This window comes from Muscardinus avellanarius (assembly GCF_963383645.1).
Source record: "Muscardinus avellanarius genome assembly, chromosome: 16".
NCBI lineage: Eukaryota > Metazoa > Chordata > Mammalia > Rodentia > Gliridae > Muscardinus > Muscardinus avellanarius.
In genome coordinates, this window is record NC_137802.1 from 69,122,474 (window position 1) to 69,148,357 (window position 25,884).

General features: G+C 47.6%; 2 protein-coding genes across 3 annotated transcripts in view; one reads left to right on the forward strand and one right to left on the reverse strand.

Moving 5' to 3' along the window:
- Positions 1-7,596: 7,596 nt before the first annotated feature.
- On the reverse strand, positions 7,597-8,161 carry H3-3B (H3.3 histone B; the record flags this gene model as incomplete). The annotated part of the gene is made up of 3 exons (XM_080712427.1): positions 7,597-7,725; positions 7,802-7,955; positions 8,034-8,161. 3 exons carry the CDS (start codon positions 8,159-8,161, stop codon positions 7,597-7,599), a joined length of 411 nt encoding a protein of 136 aa, XP_080568553.1.
- Positions 8,162-14,892: 6,731 nt separating this feature from the next.
- Positions 14,893-25,884, forward strand: part of UNK (unk zinc finger) — a gene marked incomplete at both ends in the record, with an annotated part of 36,742 nt that continues 25,750 nt past the window's right edge. The window contains one exon of one of the 2 annotated variants that reach the window (XM_080713750.1): positions 14,893-15,011. In XM_080713750.1, coding sequence (XP_080569876.1) covers positions 14,908-15,011 — 104 coding nt within the window. The remainder of the gene's footprint in view (positions 15,012-25,884) is intronic. The other variant, XM_080713749.1, reaches the window with a different exon arrangement.

The following is a 25,884-nucleotide window of genomic DNA, read 5'->3' on the forward strand; positions in this document are numbered from 1 at the left end:
TCCCAGACCTTTTTTTTATATTTTATTTGGAAACAGGGTCTCACTAAGTTGCTGAAAGCCTCACTAAGTAGCTGAGGCTGGCTTTGAACCTGTACGATCCTCCTGTCTCAGCCTCCCAAGCACTAGGATTACATGTGTGCGCCACCACACCTGGCTCCCCAGCCCTATTTTTTATTCTTTATTTTGAAACAGGGTCTCACTAAGTTGCAGAGGGCCTCACTAAATAGCTGAGGCTGTCTGCCAACTGCAATCCTCAGATCACATCCTCCCGAATGCTGGGATTACAAGTATGCGCTACCAGGCCCTGCAATAAACCTTAAAAAAAAAAAAAAGGCCAGGCATGATGGCACATGCTTGTAATTACAGCATTCGGGAGGCCGAGATTGGAGGATTGCAGTTCCCAGACAGCCTCAGCTACTTAGTGAGGCACTCTGCAACGTAGTAAGACCTTGTCTCAAAATAAAGAATAAGCCAGGTGTGGTGGAGCACGCTTGTAATCCCAGCATTAGGGAGGCTGAGACAGGAGGATCGTGGTTCGAGGACAGCCTCAGCTACTTAATGAGGCCCTTTGCAACTCAGTGAGACCCGGTTTCAAAATAAAGAATAAAAAATAAGGCTTGAGGTGTAGCTCAGAGGCAGGATGCTTCTGGGTTCCACCCCCAGTATGGCAAAAACAAAAACCAACAAAAACATTTTTTAATGGGGCTGAGGAAATAGCTTAGAGGTAGAATGTGCCTGTGTTTAATGCCCAGCAAAACACACACACACACACACACACACACACACACACACACACACGAAAAAATCCTTACAAACATACTGAATAGGTACTTTTATTTCTTATGTATTTATTTATATGGTAATTGGGATTGAATTGAAGCATTTTACCTCTGAGCTACACCCCCAGCCCTGGATGGAACCCAGGGGCCTACTACTTCTGGGTTACACTCCCAGCCCTATTTTATTTTATTAATTTTTTTTCTTGCAGTATGGTGGATAAAACCCAGGGGGCATTCTACCTCCGAGCTACACCTTCAGACCTAGTTGTTAGTCTTTTTTTTTTTTCCTAAGTTTTTGAAATAGGGTCTTACTGAGTTACTAAGAGCCTCGCTAAGTAGCTGAGGCTGTCTGCAAACCACGACGAATGCTGGGATTACAAGCATGTGCCACCACACTTGGCCCCCTATTTTAGTTTAGTTTTTTGAAGTTAGTACTGGGGCTGGAACCCAGGGGCATTCTACCTCCAAGCTACACCCGCATCCCTGTTTTTTATTCTTTATTTATTTTGAAACACGGTCTCACTGAGTTGCAAAGGGCCTGAGTAGCCGAGGCTGGCAGCAAACCGTGATCCTGTCTCAGCCTCTCAAATGCTGGGATTACAAGCGTGCGCCACCACACCTGGCCCCTTTTTTATTTTTTATTTGGAAGCAGGGTCTCGCTAAGCCACGGAGAGCCTTACTAAGTAGATGAGGCTGGCTACAAACCTGCGCTGCTCTTGTCTCAGCCTCTCAAATCCTGAAATTACAGACACGTGTCACCACGCTCGGCTTATCATCCCCATTTTATAGATGAAGAGGCATGATAAAGAACTCACCCAGGTGGAAGAACTGGGCCTTACAACTTGTGTCTGTCTGCTTGAGTCTATTCTCTGCCCATGATCCTGTCCCCATGAGTACCTGCACTGCTGCAGCCTCTGCTCTGCCAGTCTCTGCCTATTAAACAAGATACAAAGCTCAGGCCGGGCGTGGTGGCGCACGCTTGTAATCTCCGCACTTGGGAGGCTAAGACCGGAGGATCGCACAGGTTCGAAGCCAGCCTCAGCTACTTGGTGAGGCTCTCGGTAACTTAGTGAGACCCTATTTCCAAATAATATATAAAATAGGTATGGGAGTTTTGCTCGGAGGTAGAAAGCCTCTGGGCTCCATCCCCAGTACCACCAAAAAAAAAAAAAAAAAAAGATACAAAGCTCAGCTGGGTGTGGTGGCTGGTGTGGTGGTACACTTTTATACTCCCAGTACTTAGGAATCTGACACAGGAGGAATGTAGGTTCGCAGCCTCAGCAACTGGGCAGGGGTGGGGGGAGGCTGTAGCTCAGAGGTAGATGCCCCTGGGTTCAATCTCCAGTACCAAAAGAAAAAAAATAAATAAAGCTCTTGGGAACCAGCCTGATTCTTTGCCAAGAATGCCCGGAGCAAGACCAGCCTGCTGTGCAGTGGGGCTGCCAGGGCCATTTGGTCTGCTCAGCACACACTCTCGAGCTTCTGCTGGGTACCTACCAGGCATGACTCCAGGGGAAGGTGAGACTCAGGCCCTGCCTTGGGAACCCCCACTCTTGTGCCCCCTGGCCTGACATGCCCCTGCTCAGAGAAACCAGCTGCAGGCCTCGTCTTCATTTCGTGGCCGCCCTGACCTGAAGTGCCTGTTCTCTAGGCTGTGACTACCCTTCTGATAGCCAGGGAGCAGGTCCAGACTAAGATGTGGTTGGCAGCTCTGGGCTGTGGCTCTCTTGGCTGTTTCTTCTGGCACCTGCTCTGGTCAGAAAGCTGCAGCTGCCACTGTCGATGCCCAGGCCTCTGGCTCCCAGAGGCGGGCAGGAGGGCTGACTAGCAGAGGGCTGGGAGCTGGGGAGGGGAAGCGCTGCGGCTCACACAGGACACTGGGTCCTGGGATGCCTAGGACTTGGGCCGAGCCCATCCTGTCCCCTCTGCTTAAGGGCTCCGTGTGAGCCATCGAGGGGCTCCTGGGGAAAGTCTTGCAGCTAGCTCAGTATGTCCACCAGCGGAAGTGGAAAGGGAATAGGGTTGTGGAGCCAAAGTACCGCCTCATAGGGATAGGCACGTCCTTCACACAGCCTCAGCCCCAAGCCTGCAGCCGGCCTGCCTCTCCTTGCAGGGCCTTGTCACCAGTACGCGCCTGAGGTGGACGGCTCCTCTTCTGCCTGCTTCCATCCCACTACACATACTCCTGGAATTGCAGCACCCTGGGTGAGCGCTGGCAGTAGCTGCTGAGGTCCCAGATCCTTGTCCCCGGGTCCCCTCTGCACCCCTTCTCAGAGCATGTGTGGCCTTCCAACCCTCTAGGAGCCACAGCCTCCCTGAAGCTGCCTCCTTTTGCTTCCCAGGAGGGGGAGACTGGAGACCCTCTTAGCTTCCTCCATGGTGTTTGTGGGTGCTTCTGCTCAGGAAAGATGGGTAAGTACAGCTCCTAGGCGTGTCTGCCCTGTAAGACAGGCCCCTACTGGATACGGCATGGTACTCAGGTGAGATCACATGCAGGTTCTGTGGCCCTTTACTTGAAGCAGCGGTGGTGTCTCCAGGGGACTTGCAGAGGCTGCGGGGCACTCAGCAGGACAGAGATCAGGAGTCCCCCAGGACGAAGGACACCACCTCTGGCCCTCATCGCACAGCCCCTCAGTATACAACCCAAACCATTCTAGTTGTATCCACCGACGCCTGCGGCCTTCCTCATACCCGCTGATGAAGTGAAAATCCAAAGGCCAGCCACCTGCCTGGGCCTACTCTGCCACCCAGTCTTTTACTTCTGGCACTGGGGATTGAAGCCAGGGACAACTCTACTTCTGAGCTACACACCCCAACCCTTTTTTTTTTTTTTGAAGATTTAAAGTTTATTAGACAGAAATACAGAAAATAGAAATACAGCCCCATGCCAAAACGGCATGGGGGGTGACTCAAAATGAATACACCCCCAACCCTATTTTTTTATTCTTTTGCAGGTCTGGGGCTGGAACCCAGGGCATTTGACCTCCGAGCTACACCCCCAGCCCAATTTTTTATTCTTTATTTTGAAACAGGGTCTGAGTTGCAAAGGGCCTAAGTAGCTGAGGCTGTCCGCGAACCGCCATCCTCCAGTCTCAGCCTCCCAAGTGCTGGGATTACAAGTGTGCGCCACCACGCCCGGTGTTGGTGACATCCTTGACGTGAGCTCATCTCCCTGAGCAAAGCCCACAGAGGGCAGGCAGGAGAACCATTGGGGTGAAGGAAGGAGGCGGCCATGAGGTCGAGGCAAGGTGCCACTGGGACTGTAGCCAGAGACTGACCTGTGCCTCAGGGAAGCGGACTGTGATTCCTTTGGTGAGGTGACTGGAACGCTCCCATCCACAGGATGGCGATGCAGGGGAAGGGTCGATGCTAAGAATGTGGGCTCAAAGTTTTCATGCCTAGACGACCACAGGACCTCCAGTAAGACAACTGCAGGTGGAGTGGGAACTCACCAGCCCATCCTTGCGGTGGGCAAGTCTGGCACAGGCGAGGCGCTGACCCCAAACAGGCTGCGAGACCATCCTGCAGAAGCTGAAAGCCCAGCCAGCACCGGATTTTTTTGCTGACTCAATGGCCCAGCTGCGTTCTGCCATTTCCCCCCTGGAAAGCTCTACCTGATGGTGATCCAGGAGAAAGGGCCTGCTTCCTCGCTGCTCAGACTCCAGCCCCCGCCCCACCCCAGGCAGGAAGCAGTTGGGCATGGAGCCAGGTTGGAGAACAGCAGCTGAGCCCACTTGCTGGGGATACTCAGAGCAATTGCCAAGCCCACGTGAGGACCTGGGTTCAATCCCCAGGACGGTCCTCCCCCTCCCAAATAAATTCAGTGAACTCAAAGCCCATTTTCCTGTCCTCTGAGGACAGAGGTCAGAGGTCCCCGGTTGGGGATCAGCACTGCCTGAGGAAGGGTTAAGAACACGGACTGCACCAGGCCGGCCTTAGGCCTATTCTCCTTCCCTCTGTTTCTAGCGCAGGCAGTGTGGACCAGGTAAGCTGCAAGGGCTTAAGAGTGCCAGAGGTCTGGAACCAAGCCTCCCTGGTCCTAGTTTGAGCCTTCAGGAAGGTGACTGGAAGCTATCTGTGCAAAGTTGTAGACCAGAATCCAGAGGCGCCCTTGGTGAGGCAGTCCCCATTGCCTCTCCTGTCCCCCTCCTCCCCTTTTTCCCAAATGCAGTTACACTCACCAGTGGACACCTGAGGCAGAATTCTTGGAAAAATATCCCTGCTTAGCCCAGAATCAACTGTGTATGTAGAATGCCCCTGGGTTCAATCCCCAGCACCACAAAAAAATTTCACACACATTTGCCCAGTTTCTACAAAATGTGTTCGTTCCCCACCCACCAGCTGGAAGGCAAAGCTCTAAGACATTCAAATAAAAACCATTAACAAGGTAAGAAAAATCTCAAACCTTACAAAGCTTTATTTTTGTCTCATCCATCAAGGACACAGGATACACCTCCATCAGCTTCAACTTTGGCTTTCCTCCTCACAGATTCCAATGGTCCATTGCCCTCACCCAAGGACGCTACATGGACACCTTCTAGAACCAAAAAATACCTGTTTCCTGGGTTGTGTGCTTGAGCCAAGTGTGGAAACCCATTTGCTCTACACTTGAGCAGAAGCTTCTGAGAGCCTTCAATAAGCAGCAGGACTGGGATCAAGTATTTACCCAGCAAGTTAATGGCCGTTTCTCTGCTTTCAAGCCCCACTCCTGAGCACAGAATTTCAATGCCTAGGGTCAGTCTGGTTCAGCAATTAAAAAAAAAACCTTGCTAGTCTGATATTGCCTAGAAATCTAGTTGGAAGATACTGGATTCCATATCTTTGACCCCTTCATACAGATGCTTTATTTTGCCTTTACACATTATGTGGTACTGGGCATTGAACCAAGGGGCATGCTGAGCTATAACCCCCGGCCCTTTTACTATTTTAAAAGAGGGTCTAAGTTGTAGAGATTGACCACAAACCTGTGATCCTCCTGCCTCAGCCTCCCAAGTAATGATGGGAGTACAGGTATACACCACTCACCATACCTGGCTCTTACATGCTTCGAACTTGAACTTCTGTATGCATGGGCTTCACTGGAATGCTCTTGAAAACTGGTCTTATGCCCATGTCTTGCTGATATTCTAAAGCACTGCTTTCTGAGCAATCCTCAACTGCTCAAGAATATTGGCTTCACGCTGAACAGGTGGCATAAAACCACCTATTCCACACACCCACAGGCTTTGTTAATTTGGATTAAGATTTTTAAGAAGCCCAGTCAGTTTCAGATCCATTAAAGACTCAAAATTCAACTCAAAATCTGCTTCCCTTCTAATAAAAGCAACCTAGTTTTTGAACGCTATTGGGAGGGGGCTATCAACATTTTGTCATAAGCCCACACTGTAATACATCATGGTTTTATTGGGGCTTTTGTGCAGGCACTGGGGATTACACCCAAGGCCTTCTTGCATGCTAGGCCAAGCATTTACCACTGAGCTACATCATGGCATCTTTTATAGAGCACACAGGGTTGTTTACATGCTTTCTTTGTTAAATGGCTCATCTACCAAGCAATAGGTAAAATAATCTAAGCTCAAAAATATACAGGAGAGCCTATGAGGTCAGCCTCAGTAAAAATATACAGGAACCTAGGTAATGGATATATAGTAAAGCTTCATACATTCAATTTAGGTTTTTTGACACCTTAGTTGGAGAAACGAGTTTATTTGTAAATTTAGTCAACATACATAATTGACCTAAAAACTTCAATAGGATAAATTTAAAAACCACTTGGAAGGCCATCTCTAGAAAAGGGATTTTCCCAGGACAGTAACCAGATGTAACCTAAACTGACACCATCTTAATTGGCAGAGGTTCAACAGCTGGAGCTGTGTGATCCTCCCCCACATTTACACTCCACAAGGAAAAGAAGGAACCTTGGTATTGTTTCCTTAGTAGAGGAGAAAAAAAACCTATGCGACCAACCACACCACAATGAAAAGCTGCACTACCTAGTGTAGATTATTAGTAACAGATGATGCTGGTGTGAATAACTTGTTCTTTTATTCTAGAGCCCTTATAAATAAAATCCCCCAGTTAGTGTTTGCATTATCAGCTAGAGGGTTAGTTAACATGTGGTAGAATGAGGACTTATGCAAGGTATATTACACATAGCATTTTACTACTCTGAAAACAAGTGCAGTCTCTAGTTAGAAAACCAACTGGACTCTAAAATTACACACATCTTAATGACAAGACTCCCCACCACTTGTGAATGTAAAACATTTAATTTAAAAATGTTGACACTACAATATATAAAATAGCTATTATAAATGCACATAGTGTATTCTATAGCTGCCAGGTTTACTTTTTTTTTTTTTTAGGAAACTGTAAGTTACACTGTGGTTAAGACTTGTATCTTCACCCTTGAAAAAGCCCACATTCTATCACAGTGATGTATGGTCAGACTTAACAGCCCCAATTGTTAAACACTTGGATCAAGTCATAACCAGTTTTATTGCAAAAGGACCCTGTACACATTTATTATCAATTCTAGTACCTTAGTAGCTACCCAACAAGTCATCAACATACAGAAACATGCATGAGAAGCAGAGTATCACCCATCCCGTCTGCACATTAGCAACGCGTCCCTCCTGAGCAAGTGCTCTCACTGAGGCCTGTGAACAGTCACTTTTCGCATTCATCCTGAGTGAAAGATGGAATGACTTAAGTACAAATGCAACATATTATAAACAATTTCTTACAAAAAAAGTCACAAATTAAACCAAAGTATTTTACAGAATTTACTACAAAACGCCATAAAAACTGCCTCCCCTTAAGCTCTCTCCCCCCGTATCCGGCGAGCCAACTGGATGTCTTTGGGCATGATGGTGACTCTCTTGGCGTGGATGGCACACAGGTTAGTGTCTTCAAACAAACCCACCAGGTACGCCTCGCTAGCCTCCTGCGAGGACAAGAGCCACACACACCGTTAGCGCCCCGCGGCGGCCGCGCGCCCCGCCGCGGGCCTCGCCCCTTACCTGGAGGGCGCCGATGGCGGCGCTCTGGAAGCGCAGGTCGGTCTTGAAGTCCTGCGCGATCTCGCGCACCAGCCTCTGGAAGGGCAGCTTCCGGATCAGCAGCTCGGTCGACTTCTGGTAGCGGCGGATCTCGCGGAGCGCCACGGTGCCGGGCCTGCAAGGAGCGCGGCGTCACGGCCGCCCGGGCGCCGCCCGCCCGCCCGCCCGCCCGCCCGCCCGCCCGCCCGCCTACCTGTAGCGGTGCGGCTTCTTCACGCCGCCGGTGGAGGGGGCGCTCTTGCGGGCCGCCTTGGTCGCCAGCTGCTTGCGGGGAGCCTTCCCACCGGTGGACTTGCGCGCAGTCTGCTTGGTTCGGGCCATTTTCTCTCACCTGGAGCGACGGCCCGGGACGTCAGGCCGCGGGGCTCCGCGGGGCGCGAGGGCCCCCCCTCGCGGCGGCGGAGGGCCGGGGACCGCCTCCCCTCCCCCAGTGACTCAGGCCGCGGAGAGCGGCGCCGGGAGGGGGCGCGCGGGGAGGAGCCACCTCCCCCCTCGACGGGCGGAGGCCCGGCCGCGGCGGCGGGCTCTCGGAGCCGCGCCCGGGAGGCGGCGGACACGCGGGTCCGGAGCGCGGCCCCAGGGGACGCCGCCCGGCCTCCCGCCCGCGGCCCGCCGCCGCGCACCCCGCCCGGCCATCGGCCCCCAACGGCCGCGGCCCCAACGGCCGCGGGGCCTCGAGTCCTCGCAAACCCACCACGCTCACCCACACCCAAGTCCTCGGCTGCTTCTCCGACCGCTGCGCCGCCGCCGCTGCCGCCCAGGGAGGAACCGCAGCCGCCGAGCGAGAGAACGACGCCGGCCCAACGAAAGACCAAACCGCTCTGCGCTCCAGGCCCCCCCGACGCCTGCACTTTTATACCCACGCTTCACGCTGCGTCTCTGCGTCACAGGACCCTTATTTGCATACACCAACGACTTTTTCTATTGGCGGGCACTTTCGCCGACGCGCTGACTCCCCCGACACAAAGGCCGTGCTCCGGCCCTGTTCTTTGATTGGTGGGAACTTAGGCCGCTGATTGGCTGTTAAAGTTGCCTCCTGATTGGCTGGCTGCGAAGAGAAATGGACGAATCAGAGTTTAGCACCAAGCAGCTCTTCTGATTGGATAAAATGGAGCTATGTTTGGATCCTTCCCTTGGTTCCAAAGCTCTACAATAGAAAGTCAATGCAAATGAATTGCATTGGTCCCTATCTGGATTTAAGAAAGTCCGGGTGGACAGGAGCCAGAGCTAATTTGCATCAAGCTAAAGCAAAAGAGGAGAGGCTAAGGAAAGTTTTGTATATATTTTCCAATGTAAAATAAAATGTGTTCCCTGGATTATTTGCTCTTCATAACATTTGAATCATAAAGTTCGTGGCGTGAGAACTGGCATTCAGTTTAAATCATGTTATATTGTCAAGGACAGTATTTATACTTTTTTAATCAACAAGAAATACTTATGTTGGGGTAACAGACACAAATAAGTATCAGTAATGATTTCAGAAGTACTGTCTTGTAATGTTTAGGTTGTCACAAGATATTTTGTGATTTGACTATACTTAAGAAGTAACCAACTTGCCAACATATTTCTTGAATTATGTGACTCAACTGCATTGAAATAACGACAGCAAGAAAGGGAACAATCTCATTATAGTATTTATATGTCCATTAAGGATAAACAAAAGATAACTAAAAGTTATGTGTATTCGTGTTTAATGATATACCTGGTAGTTATTAATTTTTTTGGTTTGTTCTTCTAATGGCACTGGGGATTAAACACAGGGGAACCCTACCACTAAGCTACACTTCCGGTGATTTTTATTTTTTATTTTGAGACAAGGTCTCACTAAATTGCCTATGCTGCCCTTGACTGTGATCCTACTGTTTCAGCCTCCCAAATACTGGGATTATAGACATTGGCCACCTTGCTCGGCGGGCAGGTATTGCTTCCAAAAAGAAACAAGACAAATGTGTAAAAATGCAACTTTCTTTGTCTAAATAAATGTCTTGAATAGCTGGCAACACTAAGTTCTTGAGGTGCTTCAAGTGTATAAAATATCAAATCAGGCTTAAGGTTAAGACTAGCCAAGCAAAGCCTAGAAAATTGAAATAGAAGCCAGGCATGGTGGCACACACTTGTAATTCCAGGTTTTAGGAGGCTGAGACAGGAGGATCTCAGGTTTGAGAACAGTCTCAGTATGTAGTGAGACTCACATCAATATAGCAAGACCCTGTTTCAAAGTAAAAATAAAATAGATCTGGGGACATAGCTCAGAGGTACAATGCCCCGGGCTCAATCCACAGTTACCCTCTCCCCACACACACGGACACATTGAAATAAAGCTTTGGACATTCTACTCTATAGTTCCGACTCAGATTCATTTAATAATTTTAATTATTAAAAAGTTGGTAAGCCGGGCGTGGTGGTGCACACTTGTAATCCCTGCGCTTGGGAGGCTGAAACAGGAGGATCGCACGAGTTCGAAGCCAGCCTCAGCTACTTAGTGAGGCTTTCAGAAACTTAGTAAGACCCTGTTTCCAAATAAAATATAAAAAAGGTCTGGGAGTATAGCCCGGAGGTAGAAAGCCTCTGGGTTCCACCCCCAGTACCACACACACACACACACACACACACACACACACACAAGTTGGTTGGTTTCAAGGGCACAAATCTGTAATTCCAGCAACTTCAGAGTCTGAAGCAGAAGGATTGTTAAGTGAGAGGCCAGCAGGAGCAACTAAGACTATGTCTCAAAATTAAAAAAAAAAAAATTAAGCAAAGCGTGGTGGTACACACCTATAATCCCAGTATTTGGGAGGCTGAGACAAGAGGAGAAAAGGTTTTAGGCCAGCCTCTACTAATAGAGAGACTCTCATTAACCTGGTGAGACCCTGTTTCAAAATAAAAATAAAAGAACTGGGGATAGATAGCTCAGAGGTAGAATGCTCCTGGGTTCAATACCCAGTACTATAAAAGGTTTTTTTTTTTTAATTTAAAAAGGCTTAGGATGCACTTGGGAGGCTGAGACAGGATGATCCAGCCTCAGCTGGCTTTTAAGAGATCCTGTTTCCAAATAAAAGAAAATATAAAATAGGTCTGGAAGTGTAGCCTGGAGGTAGAAGGCCCCTGGGTTCCGTCCTCAGTACCACCAAAAAAAAAAAAAAAAAAAAAAGGCTGAGGACGCCAGGTGTGGTGGCACACACTTGTAATTCCAGTACTTGGGAGGCCGAGACAGGTGGATCGTGCAGGTTTGAGGCCAGCCTCAGCTACTTAGGCTCTCAGCAACTTAGTGAGACCTTGTTTCCAAATTAAAAAAAAAAAGGGGGGGGAGTATTCTACCCTCAGTACCACCAAAAAAAAAAAAAAAAAAAAAAGGAGGTAAGGAGGTCTTGTATCAATATTAGTAGTGCAGAAAGATGTGCAATTTGCCGGGCGTGGTGGCGCACGCTTGTAATCCCCGCGCTTGGGAGGCGGAGACAGGAGGATCGCACAGGTTCGGAGCCAGCCTCGCTGGTTTAAGAGACCCTGTTTCCAAATTTTAAAAAAAATTAAATAGGTCTGGGAGTGTAGCCCGGAGGAAGAAGGGCTTCCAGGAACCCCAGTACCACCAAAAAAAAAAAAAAAAAAAAAAAGAAAGATGTGCAATTTGAAAAATAGCTATTTCTTTTGTGTGTGTGTGTGTATGGTAAAACAGGGTTGGAACCCAGGAGCATTCTACTTCCGAGGTATACCCAGCCCTATTTTAGTCTTTTTGTGTGTGTGTGTGTGTGTGGGTCTGGGGATGGAACCCAGGGGCATTCGACCTCCGAGCTACACTCCCTGCCCTATTTTTAATTTTTTATTCTTTATTTATTTATTGGTGGTATTGGGGTTCCCGGAAACCCTTCTACCTCTGGGCTACACTCCCAGACCTATTTTTTTATATTTTTATTTGGAAACAGGGTCTCTTAAGCCAGCGCAGCTGGCTTCAAACCTGCGCAATCCTCCTGTCTCTGCCTCCCAAACGTGGGATTACAAGGGTCTGCCACCACGCCTGGTTTATTCTTTATTTTGAAACAGGGTCTCACTGAGTTGCAGAGGGCCTCACTAAATAGCTGAGGCTGTCCACGAGCCATGATCCTCCAGTCTTAGCCTCCCAAATGCTGGGATTACAAGCGTGCACCACCACACCTGACTTTTTATTCTTTATTTTGAGACAGGGTCTCACTAAATTTCAGAGGGCCTCACTAAGTAGCTGAGGCTATTCTTGAAATAGGATCCTCCTGTCTCAGCCTCCCAAATGATGGGATTACAAGAGTGTGCCACCACTCCCCCCCCCCCCCGCTTGTATTTTTTTTTTCTTCAGTACTGGGGATGGAACCCAAAGGCATTCTACCTCTGAGCTACACCCCCAGCCCTAGTTTTTGTTCTTTATTTTGAAACAGGGTGCGCCACCTCTCCCCAACCCCTGGTTTGCTTGGTCCTGTGTGTGTGTGTGTGGGGGGGGGTAATGGGGATGGAACCCAGAGGCATTCTACCTCCAAGCTACACCTCCAGCCCTAGTTTTTGTTCTTTATTTTGAAACAGGGTCCCACTGAGTTGCAAAGGGCCTAAGTAGCTAAGCCTAGCTGAGAACCTGCTGTCTTCCTGTCTCAGCCTCTCAGATACTGGGATTACAAGTCTAGCCATCATGCCCAGGTCACACAGGGGTTCTAACTTTGTCCTATACCTCCAGCCGTATTTTATTTTTTATTTTAAACAAGCTCTTATTAAATTGCTGAGACTGGCTGTGAATCTGCCATCCTCCTGTTTCTGCTTCTCAGATACTAGTATACAGGAATGTGCCACCATTCCTGGATCCAGTTATTTAAAAAAAAAATTTTTTTTTTTAGTGGTACTGAGGATTTAACTCAGGAGCATTTTACCTCTGAGCTAGGTTCTTAGTAGTTTTTACTTTTTTGTTTTGAAACAGGGTCTCACTAGATTGCCGAGAGTGTTGCCAAGTAGCTGAGGCCATCTTTGAGCCTGTGACCCCCCAGTCTCAGCCTCCCAAGTACTGGAATTACAGATATGCACCACCATGTCCGGCTATGAAGAACATTTTATTTGGTTTAAAGTTTATTCATTATCCAGGTGTTGTGGCGCATGCTTGTAATCCCAGCAATCGGGAGGCTGAGGCCAGAGGATTGTGGTTCACAGACAGTCTCAGCTACTTAGTGAGGCCCTCCGCAACTTAGTGAGACCCTGTTTCAAAATGAAGAATAAAAAATAGGGCTGGGACTCAGTGAGACCCGGTTTCAAAATAAAGAATAAAAAATAGGGCAGGGGGTGTAGCTCAGAGGTCAAATGCCCCTGAGTTCCATCCCCAAACCCACACACACACACACACACACACAAAAAAAAAAAAAAAAAGGGCTGAGGGTGTAGCTTGGAGGTCAAATGCCTCTGGGTTCCATCCCTAGACCCCCACAAAAAAGTTTGTTTTTTTATTTGTTTGTTTGTTTATTTACTGGAACTGGAGATGAAACCCATGGACGTTGTACCTTATGAAGAACATTTTTAGCCAGGAGTGGTGGTGCACGCTTGTAATCCCAGCACTTGGGAGGCTGAGAAAGGAGGATCGTGCAGGTTCGAAGTCAGCCTCAGCTACTTAGGCTCTCAACAACTTAGTATGACCTTGTTTCCAAATAAAATATAAAACAGGTCTGGGAGTGTAGCTCGAAGGTAGGAAGCCTCTGGGTTCCATCCCCAGCACCAAAAAAAAAAAAAAATTAATTTTTTTGGGGGGGCGTGTCTGGGGATGGAACCCAGTGGCAATGGATCTCCCCCACTGCCCAATTTTTTTTTTTTTCTTTTTTTTGGTACTGGGGTTCCTGGAAGCCCTTCTACCTTCGGGCTACACTCCCAGACCTATTTTATTTTTGGAAACAGGGTCTCTTAAGTCAGCGCGGCTGGCTTCAAACCTGCGCGATCCTCCTGTCTCCGCCTCCCAAGCGCAGGGATTACAAGCGTGCGCCATCAAGCCCGGCCCTGCCCTATTTTTTTATTCTTTATTTTGAAACAGAGTCTCACTAAGTTGAGGAGGGCCTCACTAAGTAGCGAGGCTGTCCGCGAACCGCGATCCTCCGATCTCAGCCTCCCGAATGCTGGGGTTACAAGCGTGCGCCACCACGCCCGGTTTATGAAGAACATTTTAAAGCTCAGAATATCAGCTGTCTAGGTCTGGGACAACTGGCTGGCTTATCTTACAAAGTGAACCATTTTCCGAGTGGATGCAGATGGGAAGGGGAAAATACCTTTCTTAGTTAAGGGCTAGGGTCCAGAAAAGGATACTAGAATGGACTGCGTATAACTCGCGTCCGGTTCTCAAACGCAGCCTTCCCTCTGGGCTGGACTGTGATGCTTCCTGAGGCTGACACTATTCTGGACGGAGATTAAGTTCATCCGTGGCCCGTTATGTACTGGAAACGAGTTGGCGGGGCCAGGTGCGAGTTGAGAAGGGACCTAAGTGGTGGCGTTCCAGGTTTCAGGGTTGGTAAATGTTAATGAAGCGCCTCGGCCAAGGCGTGGGACCGGTGCCGAAGCTCTTCTGGAGCAAAGCTTTCTCAAGCTGACTTCAAGAAGGCCGACTTTCCTTCTTGCCTCGCAGGTTAGTCCCGCCCCAAGTATGAAGGCAAGATAATTATTGCTATTGGAGTGAAATTACACTTGGAAAATATTTCGTAGAGATCGTTAGGGCCTCCCTAGCTCCGGCCCCCTCCTACTCCAGGGCTCCAGTTTCAAGGAAAGGTTCCCCGGTGACAGCGAAAAGACGGCGGTAAGACGAGCAGAGGGCTGGACTGCAATTCCCAGAAGCCGTCACGGGGCCTCAGCATCCGGGACACCGTCCGCAAGGACCGCTGGGTATTGTGGTCCCGCGCTTTGGCAGCAACCCTCTGCAGCCTGTAAACTATCGGCCGCGAGGAGGACTACAACTCCCAGCATCCCTTGCTTCCGTGCGGGGGGTCTTCACGTTCTCCTGGCGCGGCGCAGGCGCACTGGGCCCTCGGCGCGGACCGCGCAGACTGAATAATAAAAGGGGAGCGGCGAAGAGGCAGGAAGACAGGACCATGTCGAAGGGCCCCGGGCCCGGCGGCTCCGCAGCTTCCTCGGCGCCCCCGGCCGCTACCGCTCAGGTGCTGCAGGCACAGCCCGAGAAACCGCAGCACTACACGTACGTAGAGCCCCCCCCGCCGCGCGCGCACGCCTGACGTCAGCGGCCAGCGTGAGTCACGCGCGCAGGGAGAGCGCGAGGCGGCCTCTCCCTCCCCCCTTCCTCCTCCGGCCCGGCCCAGACCGGTTCCAACCTGCTGGGGCCGGTCTCAGCCGCCTTCGACTGCCACCAAGCTCCGGGCGGGCGGCGGGGCGGGAAACTCGGTCCCAGCCGCCGAGTGGGGCAGGCGGGCGCCGGCGGTGCGGAGCGCTCGCTCCCCAGGCCGGGCCGCGGGGCCTGGCAGATCCTCAGAGCTCAAAACCACAGCGGCAGGCACCTGCGGGCCGACGGGAAGGAAGGCCGCCACCCGGCCCACCCCGCAGGGCCTCGCCCCAGAACCGTGCGAAGCTGTCGGGAGACCCCAGCAGTGTGCGCGGGAGGCCTTCTGTGTCCCGAGGGCCCCGAGGTTGCAAACAAGGACCACCTTGCTCCATTCCACGGAAAACACTTGGCTTAGATAAACACGCGGAAATGGAGCCCCTCGCTTTCAGGCTGCACTGATCCATCCCGAGCCAGGGCCACCAAAATGGGGCAGTAGCGGGGTCCCCAAATGGCGATACCAACAGATCACCTGGATGGAAAAGCCCAGGGAATTTGCATGTGTGTGGACGCGTAGGTGCCTGTCTTCATTTTCTTTCAAGGCACCTTAAGCACTACCTGGGGCTAGGTGCTGTGGGAAAAGGGTGAATAAGAGGCAGCAGCTGATGTTGGGTCTGTTTTCCCTGGTACCCTGGGAGTGTCACCATCCTCGAGGGCGTCTTAGTGATGCGTGTGTTTGTAAGGATCCCCAGCTGCTGGAAGTTTGGGAACCAGAGGGCTCGGACAACCTTCAGACTGTTCAGTGGTCCAAGAACAGGATGTATCTGTTAAGAGAGCTCTCAGTAGACAGAAGGGGGTCTTGCTTGTCAGTCACAGCAGAAGCGTGGGGAAAGTGCCCTGAGGTTGGGGACACCTGTTAGAGGAAATGTGTTGGTTTCTGTGTGGGATTTTCTGGTGTTGGCTAAAATCATCAAGCCTTTGTGACTACATTGCGACTCAAGTTAACTATAACTTCTCTAACATGGCCACCGCTTTGCTGGTCCTTGTCTAATACGGCCACTGCTTTGCTGGTCCGTCTGTTTTATTGTTTATTTACCTGTGGCAGTGCTGGGGATGGGATCCAGGGCCTCCATCATGCATGACAAGCAAATGCTGTGCCAATGAGCTATATCCCCAGCCCCTCTTTTTTTTTTTTTTTTTTTTAACTGGAGTTCTTTCTGAAATCCATCTCTTTGCTTTTGGTGAGATAGTCTTTATCTCAGAAAGTAATGATCATTTGAACGATGTGGTCATACAACATCATCTTGGTTTCCAAATCTAGAAAGTTCACATTATTGGAACTTTTTATAATCTCTGGTTGCTCAGATCATGCTTTTCAGTAAAATCCCAAACACTTTGTGTGTGTGCTGCGCATTGGACTCGGGGGCATTCTATCTCCGAGCTACATCCCCAGCCCTTTTTTTGGGGGTGTGTGTCTGGGGATGGAACCCAGGGGCATTTGACCTCTGAGCTATACCCCCTGCCTTATTTTTTATTCTTTATTTTGAAACCGGGTCTCACTGAGTTGCAGCGGGCCTCACTAAGTAGCTGAGGCTGTCCATGAACCGCGTTCCTCTGGGTCTCAGCCTCCCGAATGCTGGGATTACAAGCGTGTGCCACCACGCCTGGCTCCTAGCACTATTTTATTTTTTATTTTGAAACAGCCTCACTAAGTTGCTGAGGCTGTAGGTGAATCTGGGACTCTCCTGTCTCAGCCTCCCAAGTAAAGGGGGTTACAAGCATGTGCCACCTCGAACTCATCTTGAACTCACTGAGTAAATTTTTTTTTTTTTTTTTTTTGCAGTACCAGGGATGGAACCCAGGGGCATTCTACCTCTGAGCTACACCCCCAGCCCTATTTTTATTCTTTATTTTGAAACAGGATCTCACTGAGTTGCAGAGGGCCTCATAAATAGTAGCTGAGGCTGTCCTCAAAGTGCGATCCTCCGGTCTTAGCCTCGCATATGCTGGGATTACAAGGGTATACCAGCACAGCTGGCTTCATTGAGTAATGTTAAGTGTTGGTTTCAGCAACCTGTGTTTCTTTCTTTTTTTTTTTTTTTTTGTGGGTCTGGGGATGGAACCCAGGGGCATTCGATCTCCGAGCTACACCCCCAGCCCTATTTTTTATTCTTTAATTTGAAACCGGGTCTCACTAAGTTGCAGAGGGCCTCACTGAGTAGCTGAGGCTGTCTGCGAACCACGATCCTCCGGTCTCAGCCTCCCGAATGCCGGGATTACAAGCGTGCGCCACCACGCCCGGCCTAAATCTTTGTGTTCCTTCTAATGAGCAACCTGTGTGTCTATGTTGTGTTGTCATTAAGTATACTATGAAATATGTATTCAAATGGCTGATCAGTTTGCTATTAACTGAGTCTTTGTTCTCTTGATTGTCTTCTTCATTCCTTGTGGAGTAGAGACAAGTAGCGGACTCTGCTCTTGAGCTTTTTAGTAAATCATCAGGAGTAGATGAAAGAGCCGGAGCTTGGCTGGATGATGGAGCTTGTATGTATTTGATACCTTTGTTCAGTTCCTGTTTTTGCTGTGCTGGGAATGGAATTAGGACCTTGCACATGCTAGGCAAGTGCTCCATCACCAAACTCTATTTCCAGCCCCAGGTGTTTTTCTTTTTATCTCCAACACTCAGAGAAATCCGTTGCCTTCTTGGTAGAATTAATGGACATCCAGAAGCTGCCAGAGTAGGTACAGGGAGTGTGAGGACACAGATGATGGCAGTAGTACAATTGGTGGACCAAGGGATGTTCTACCTCTCAGCTACACCCCCAACCCCTTATTAATTAATTAATTTATTAATTTTTGTGGTACCAGGAATGGAACCCAGGGGCATTTAAGCTCCAAGCTCCACCCCCAGCCCTATTTTTTATTCTTTATTTTGAAACCGGGTCTCACTAAGTTACAGAGGGCTCACTAAGTAGCTGAGGCTGTCTGCGAACTGTGATCCTCCTGTCTCAGCCTCCCGAATGCTGGGATTACAAGTGTGCGCCACCACGTCCGGCTAGGAACATTTTTTATTTCAGTGTTTGCTAATTCAGAGCTGCCTTGAATTTTTTTATTTTTTATTTTTTTTTATTTTTTTGTGGTACTGGGGTTCCTGAAAGCCCTTCTACCTCCAGGCTATACTCCCAGACCTATTTTTTTACTTTTTTATGTGGAAACAGGGTCTATTAAGCCGGCGCGGCTGGCTTCGAACCTGTGCGATCCTCCTGTCTCTGCCTCCCAAGCACGGGGATTACAAGCGTGCGCCACCACGCCTGGCCTTTATTTTCTACTTTATTTGGAAACAGGGTCTCACTAAGTTTCTGAGAGCCTCACTCAGTAGCTGAGGCTGGCTTCGAACCTCTGCGATCCTCCTGTCTCTGCCTCCCAAGCACAGGGATTACAAGTGTGCGCCACCACGCCCGGCTGCCTTGAATTTTTTTTCCATTCTCCCTTGCATCATCAGTTTCCAGAATATGTTTCAATGAATATGGGATCATCTATTGAATTGCTCATTATGCCTCCAAACTATACCTCCAGCCGTATTTTTGTTCCTTATTTTGAAAAAGGGTCTTACTATATTGTGGAGGGCCTCAATTTTTTTTTTTTTTTTTTGCTTTGCGCTACTGGGGATGGAACCAGGGTGCGTTCCACCTCTGAGCTACACCCCCAGCCCTATTTTTAAGTGTCTCACTGAGTTTCAAAGGGCCTCACCAAGTAGCTGAAGCTGGCTGGCTAACCGTGATCCTCCTGGTCAGCCTCCCGAATCTTGTGATCACAAGCGTACGCCACCATACCTGGTGATATTTTTATTTTTAAACGGTCTCATAAAGTTGCTGAGTACTTCAGTAATTTGGTGAGGCTGGCCTTGAATCTGCAGTCCTCCTGTCTCAGCCTCTCAAGTAATGGGATTACAAATGTGCCAAATTTGAAGGGTGTGTGTATGTGTATTATGGGAGATTGACCCTACGGACATTTACCTTTAAACTACACACCCAGCCCAATTTTATTTTTATTTTTATTTCGAAACGGGGTCTTGTTAGGGTGATAAGAGTTTCACTACTTGCTGAGGTTGTCCTGGAACCTGCAACCCTCCAGGCTCAGCCTCCCAAGTACTGGGATTACAGACCTATGCTACCACACCTATCTTAAATTTAGAGTGTTTTAATACCTGATGTTTGAAATTATGAGATATGCTTTAGTCTTTGTAATAATCTAGAGAAATTTGCACTAAGATTGAATCTTATGCTCCCTAATGATGATCTTGGCAAATAATCTACCCAAAGCCAAAACTGCCTTCCTGAATACTTGCTTTTCTTGGTCTTTATTCTTGTGTGGCAGTTGAAGTACTTACAGTTCAAATCCTCCTTTTCTTAAGAGGATTATTTATAGCCAGGCACGGTGATGTACACCTGTAATCCCAGTACTCGGGAGGCTGCGACACAAGGATTGCAGGTTTGTGGTTAGCCTCAGCCACTTAGCCCCTGTTTTAAAATTAGAAATAAAATAGGAAGCCGGGCATGGTGGCGCACGCTTGTAATCCCAGCATTTGGGAGGCTGAGACAGAAGGATCCGGGTTCACAGACAGCCTCAGCTACTTAGTGAGGCCCTTTGCAACTCAGTGAGATCCTGATTCAAAATAAAGAATGAAAAATAGGGCTGGGGGTGGAGCTTGGCGGTAGAATGCCCCTGGGTTCCATCCCCAATACCGCTAAAATAAAATAAATAGGGCTGGGGGAGTAGCTCAGAGGTAGAATCCTCCTGGGGAAAGAAAGGAAGGAAGGAAGGAAAGAAAGAAAGAGAAAGAAAAGTCAGGGATGGTGGTGTATGCTTATAATCCCAGTACTTGGGAGACTGAGACAGGAAGATCCCAGTTCGTGGACAGCCTTGGCTACTTATTGAAGCCCTCTGCAATTTAGTTAGATCCTCTTTCAGAATAAAAGAATAATTAAGGCTGGGGTACATCTCGGAGGTAGAATCTCCCTGGGTTTCATCCATAGTACCACAAACAAACATGAAAAGATTATTATTATTTGCAGCACTAGGGATTAAATCCAGGGGCATTTTATCTCCAAGCTACACCCCCAGTCCTATTTTTTTATTCTTTATTTTGAAACAGAATCTAAGTTATGGAGGGTCTCACTAGCTGAGGCTAGCCTTGAACCTGTGATCCTCTTGTCTCAGCCTCTCAAGTACTGGGGTTATAAGTGTGCACTGCCACCACACCTGGCTAGATTATTCTTAACATTGTTTGGAGAACAATTGCTTTATTATTTTTTCTAAACTCTTGAATGATCCTGCATTCAAGAAAAACGGAGACAATCCTTTCATCAAGTGGTGCAGCAACAGTTGTGCTGGGTTGGAAGAATTCAGTTCTTGCAGAAACAGTTATATCAGAATTTCATCTGTTGTTAGCTAGGCTTGGTGGCACATGGCTGTAATTCCAGTACTTAGGGCGTCGAGACAAGTGGATTGCAGGTTCAAAACCAGCCTCAGCAACGTAAGGAGACTCTCCGAACCTAGCAAGACCCTGTTTCAAAACAAAAATTTTAAAAATTGGCTGGGGGTATAGCTCAGAAGTGGAAGGCCTCTGGATTCAGTCTCCAGTACCATAAGAAAGAATTTCATCTGTTGTGTAGCTTCCAGATTTGATTCCCATTCAGGGAAATGATAACGTATGTGTGTTAATACTCTACCAATACAAGAACCACACAGCCTTATTTTACTAGGTAATTTGTCTTTTCATTTGACAGACTAGATTTAAACCACTTTTTAAAAGTTCATCTTGTACATTAGAAGAGTTTATAAAAATAGATGTAAGAATAGGAAGTTTCAAGCTGGGCGTGGTGGCACACACTTGTGATCCCCGCGCTCGGGAGGCTGAGACAGGAGGATCGCACAGGTTCAAAGCCAGCCTCAGCTACTTACTTAGTGAGGCTCTCAGCAACTTAGTGAGACCCTGTTTCCAAATAAAATATGAAATAGGTCTGGGAGTATAGCCCGGAGGTAGAAAGCCCTTGGGTTCCACCCCTAGTACTATCAAAAAAAAAAAAAAAAAAAAAAAAGAATAGGAAGTTTTGTAACAATTATGTTCCAGAATGTACCTAAAAATGTTAGCTACACCAGGTGTTGTGGTGCACACCTGTAATCCCATTAACTGGGAGGCTAAGGTAGGAGGATTGCAGGTTTGAGGACAACTTCAACAACATAGTGAGATCCTCCACAACCTGGTGAGATCCTGTTTAAAAAAAAAAAAAAAAAAAAAATATATATATATATATATATATATGCTTGGTGAAGCTGGGCATGGTGGCACACCCTTGTAATCCCACTAATTGGGAGCCTGAGACAGGAGGATCGTGCAGGTTTGAAGCCAGCCTCAGCTACTTAGTGAGGCTCTCAGCAACTTAGACCCTGTTTCCAAATAAAATATAAAATAGGTCTGGGAGTGTAGCCCTGAGGTAGAAACCCCTGGGTTCCATCCCCAGTGCCAAAAAAAGAAAAAGAAAAAATGTTCTGGGTGAGTAGCCCGGAGGTAGAATGCCCTGGATTTAATTCTCAGTACCAAAAAAAAAAAAAAAGAAAAAGAAAGAAAGAAAGAAAAGAAAAGTTTAAAAAAAAGTGTGCAGTTGAAGTTGAAAGGTTACCAAAAAGTGCCATCTAAAATATTCAGATGAAAGCCGGGTGTGGAGGTGCACGCTTGTAATCCCAGCATTCGGGAGGCTGAGACCTGGAGGATCGCGGTTCGCGGACAGCCTCAGCTACTTAGTGAGGCCTTTGCAACTCAGTGAGACCCTGTTTCAAAATAAAGAATAAAAAATAGGGCAGGGGGTGTAGCTCGGAGGTCAAATGCCCCTGGGTTCCATCCCCAGACCCGCAAAAAAAAAAAATAAAATAAAATAAAAATAAAAAAAATAGAATATTCAGATGAAGGCGGTTGTGGTGGAGCATGCTTGTAATCCCAGTATTTGGGAGCCTGAGACAGGAGGATCATGGTTCGCGGACAGCCTCAGCTACTTAGTAAGATCTTCCACAACTTAAGGAGACCCTGTTTCAAGTAAAGAATTAAAAATAGGGCAGGGGTGTAGCTCGGAGGTCAAATACCTGTGGGTACCATCCCCAGACCTGTAAATAAATAAATAAATAAATAAATAAATAAATAAATAAATAATTCAGATGTGTGCCAGGTGTGGTGGTATGCTTGTAATCTCAGCATTTGGGAGGTTGAGACAGGAGGATCTCGGTTCATGGCCAGCTTCAGCTTTTTAGTGAGGCCCTCTGCAACTCAGTGAGACCCTGTTTCACACTTGACCTTAGCCAAAAGGCCGAGAAGCAATGAGAGACCCTGTTTCAAAATAAAGAATAAAACATAGGGCTGGGGATGTGGCTTGGAGGTCAAATGCCCCTGGGTTCCATTCCCAGACCCGCAAAAAAAAAAAAAATAATAGGGCTGGGGGTGTAGCTTGGAGATATAATGCTCCTGGGCTTCATCCCCACTACTGCAAAAATAAATAAAAAGAAATAAAATATTCAGATGTCAGCTGGGCATTAGATGTCTCTATTCCCAGTACTTGGGAGGCTGAGACAGGAGGGTTGCAGGTTTTAGGACAGCCTCAGCAGTAAGTAGTGAGACTCTTCTCAATGTAGTGAGGCCCTGTTTCAAAATAAAAATAATAGGGCCAGGGGTGTAACTTGGAGGTAGAATACCCCTGGGTCCAATCCCCAGTACCCATACACCAAAAAAACTCAGGTGTCTTTCCTCATTATTTTGACCTATAAGAGGAAGTATGCCGCGGAGACGTCTGTTTTGAATTCTTTCAGCTGCAGTTGATTCTCGTACTTAATTCCCTCAGAAAAGGAAAATAAAATTCTAGTTTAGTGAAAGTTTGCTGGAGTTTTCTGACCACTGGGTGATTTCTCAGGAGGCAGGATAAATGCTTGCTAGTTTTGTGTATTTAGGTATCGTTTTAATTTGTGACTGGTTTCCTGGGCTGATAGCAATAGTAAAACTAATGTAGCATTATTCTACAGATAGCTATTTTGAGGAAGTTTTGTTAGTTTACACATTACATAAATGTCACAAACGTCACTTGATTGCATCTGATGGTATTTTGGGAAATCCAGGAAGTGAACGTGTATTTAAGTTATTACTGCAGACTGCAGTACAACTGTAAACCATTAATACTGCAGTGTGTTTTACAGCAAGTCAGTGGACGGGTTACTTAGCAGCCTCAGAGAGAATGAGTTAAATCGCCAGTCAGCGTTTCTGGATCTTATTTACTGTTTATCACAGAGAACTAAGAGATTGCTGAGCAAAAACTAAGGGCTTATTGCAGCCTTCACAGTAACTCACAAAATCCCTGTTAATAAGTGTTAAAGTGCCCATCCTCAGGGTAGACTTTTAAATTTAACGCCTAGTTGATATTTGCTATAATCTAAGTAAAGTTAAGATTTGCTTAATGGTTAAGTTTTTTTGTTTTAATCCAGCTATGTTAGATACTAAAGAAGGCTTCCCCACAACCCATATGCATCTGCTTTGGTGATTTCTATCATCCTACAAAGACTGACTTATTGGTGAGGGCAGCTGGACAACTCTGAGAGCAACTTAGAGAAATCCATCTTGGGCACACTCTATAAAGGAGCTCCTCTGGAAATAGCACCCCAGATAAGTGCACAAAAGCAAGACACCCTCGTGGACCTACTACCTCCCGCTTCCAACACCCTGATGCTGAAGGTGAGGTCTCCTTCCTGTGTGTCGTAGAAGCCGTGAGCACACCTAGCTTACTGAGCCCGCGCAGCCTCAGCCACACACGTCTGCAGGCTTCCCTGCTACACCTTTGCTAAGGCTTGGTTTTCTCCCTAGGAAAGATGGTAGGTTAGAAGAGTGAAGTCAGGCTGCATTAAAAGCAAGCTTACATAGTGGACTGGTCTAGTGGTTATTTTCCCAAGCTGGGCAGTATTTGCTTTAATTTTTTTGTTGTGTTGGGTATTTGATTATTTTTTTAAATCCAGCTATGCTTGATACTAAAGGAAGCTTTCCCACTATCTCTGTGCACCTTCTATATTTTGAAATTGCAACTACGGGCAGCTATGGCTAATCCTAGTAGACTGTCTCCTCCTTTTAACACCTTGGATGAATCTTGGGCGCACTGATGTGTTTACGTGAGATGGACGTCGAATGGAAGTCTTTCTGCCATTCTTAACCAACACAAACATTCCGTTAGGCTAACGGGGCGTGGTGGTGCACGCCCGTGATCCCAGTAATTGGGAGGCTGAGACAGGAGGGTGGCAGGTTCATGGCCAGCCTCAGCAACTTGGGAATGCCTGCCACAATTTACTGAGACCCTGTTCCAAAATAAATAAAATAGGGCTGAGGATCTAGCGCAGAGGTAGAATGCCCTTGGGATTCAATCCCCATTACCACACCCCCCCCAAAAAAAGGAAAAGAAAAAAAATTATGTTAGCCTAATTGGGGAAAATGCCAAGAATGTGAGTTTAGTGTCCTTCTGAACAATGTAACTTTGTTTTCTTACCATATACATACTCTGTGGATTGCCCCATCCAGAAATCTCAAAATACCTGCCTGGGCAACAGAAACATCTATAGAGAAAATTTGGGTAAAATTAGTACATGTGATAAGTATATGTACATGGGGTTTATTTGGGGGGTATTAGAAATGTGCAGTTGAATAGTGGGGATGGTTACACAACATGATAAATATACAGAAAACCACCAAAATGTACACTTATGTTTGTTTTATTTGTGGTACTGGGGATGGAACCCAGGGGCATTATACCTCCAAGCTACACCTCCAGCCTTTTTTTTTTTTTTTATTCTTTATTTTTAAATAGGGTCTCAACTGAGTTGCAAAGGCCCTCACTCAGTAGTAGCTGAGGCTGTCTGTGAACCACAATTCTCTTGTCTCAGCCTCCCAGATGCTCGGATTACAAGGATGCGCCACCACGCCCGGTTTCAAAATGTACACTTTAGCCAGGCGTGGTGGTGCACGCTTGTAATCCCCGCGCTTGGGAAGCAGAGATGGGAGGATCGCGCTGGTTCCGAGCCAGCCTTGCTGGCTTAAGAGACCCTGTTTCCAAATAAAACAATATAAAATAGGTAGAAGGCTTCCAGGAACCCCAGTACCACCAAAAAATAAAAATGCACACTTTATTTTATTTTACTTTGGTACCACGGATGGAACCCAGGGGCACTGTACCTCCAAGCTACATCCCCACCCCTAGTTTTTAATTAATTAATTAATTTATTTATTTATTTTATGGGGTAGGGGATGGAACTCAGGGGCATTTGACATCCAAGCTACACCCCCTGTCCTATTTTTTATTCTTTATTTTGAAACAGGGTCTCACTAAGTTGCGGAGGGTCTCACTAAGTAGCTGAGGCTGTCCACGAACCGTGATCCTCTGGTCTCAGCCTCCTGAATGCTGGGATTGCAAGTGTGCGCCACCACGCCCAGCTCTTTTTATTTTTTGAAGCAGGGTCTCACTGAGTTGCGAAGGGCCTCACTACACCATTTTAAAGTGTACATTTTGGCTGGGGGTGATGGCATACACTTGTAATCCCAGGATTCGGGAGGCTGAGACCGGAGGATTGTGGTTCGCGGACAGCCTCAGCCACTCATTGAGGCCCTCTGCAATTTAGTGAGACCTTGTTTCAAAATAAAGAATAAAAAATAGGGTAGGGAGTGTAGCTCGGAGGTAGAATGCCTCTGGGTTCCATCCCCAGACCCTCCAAAAGAAAA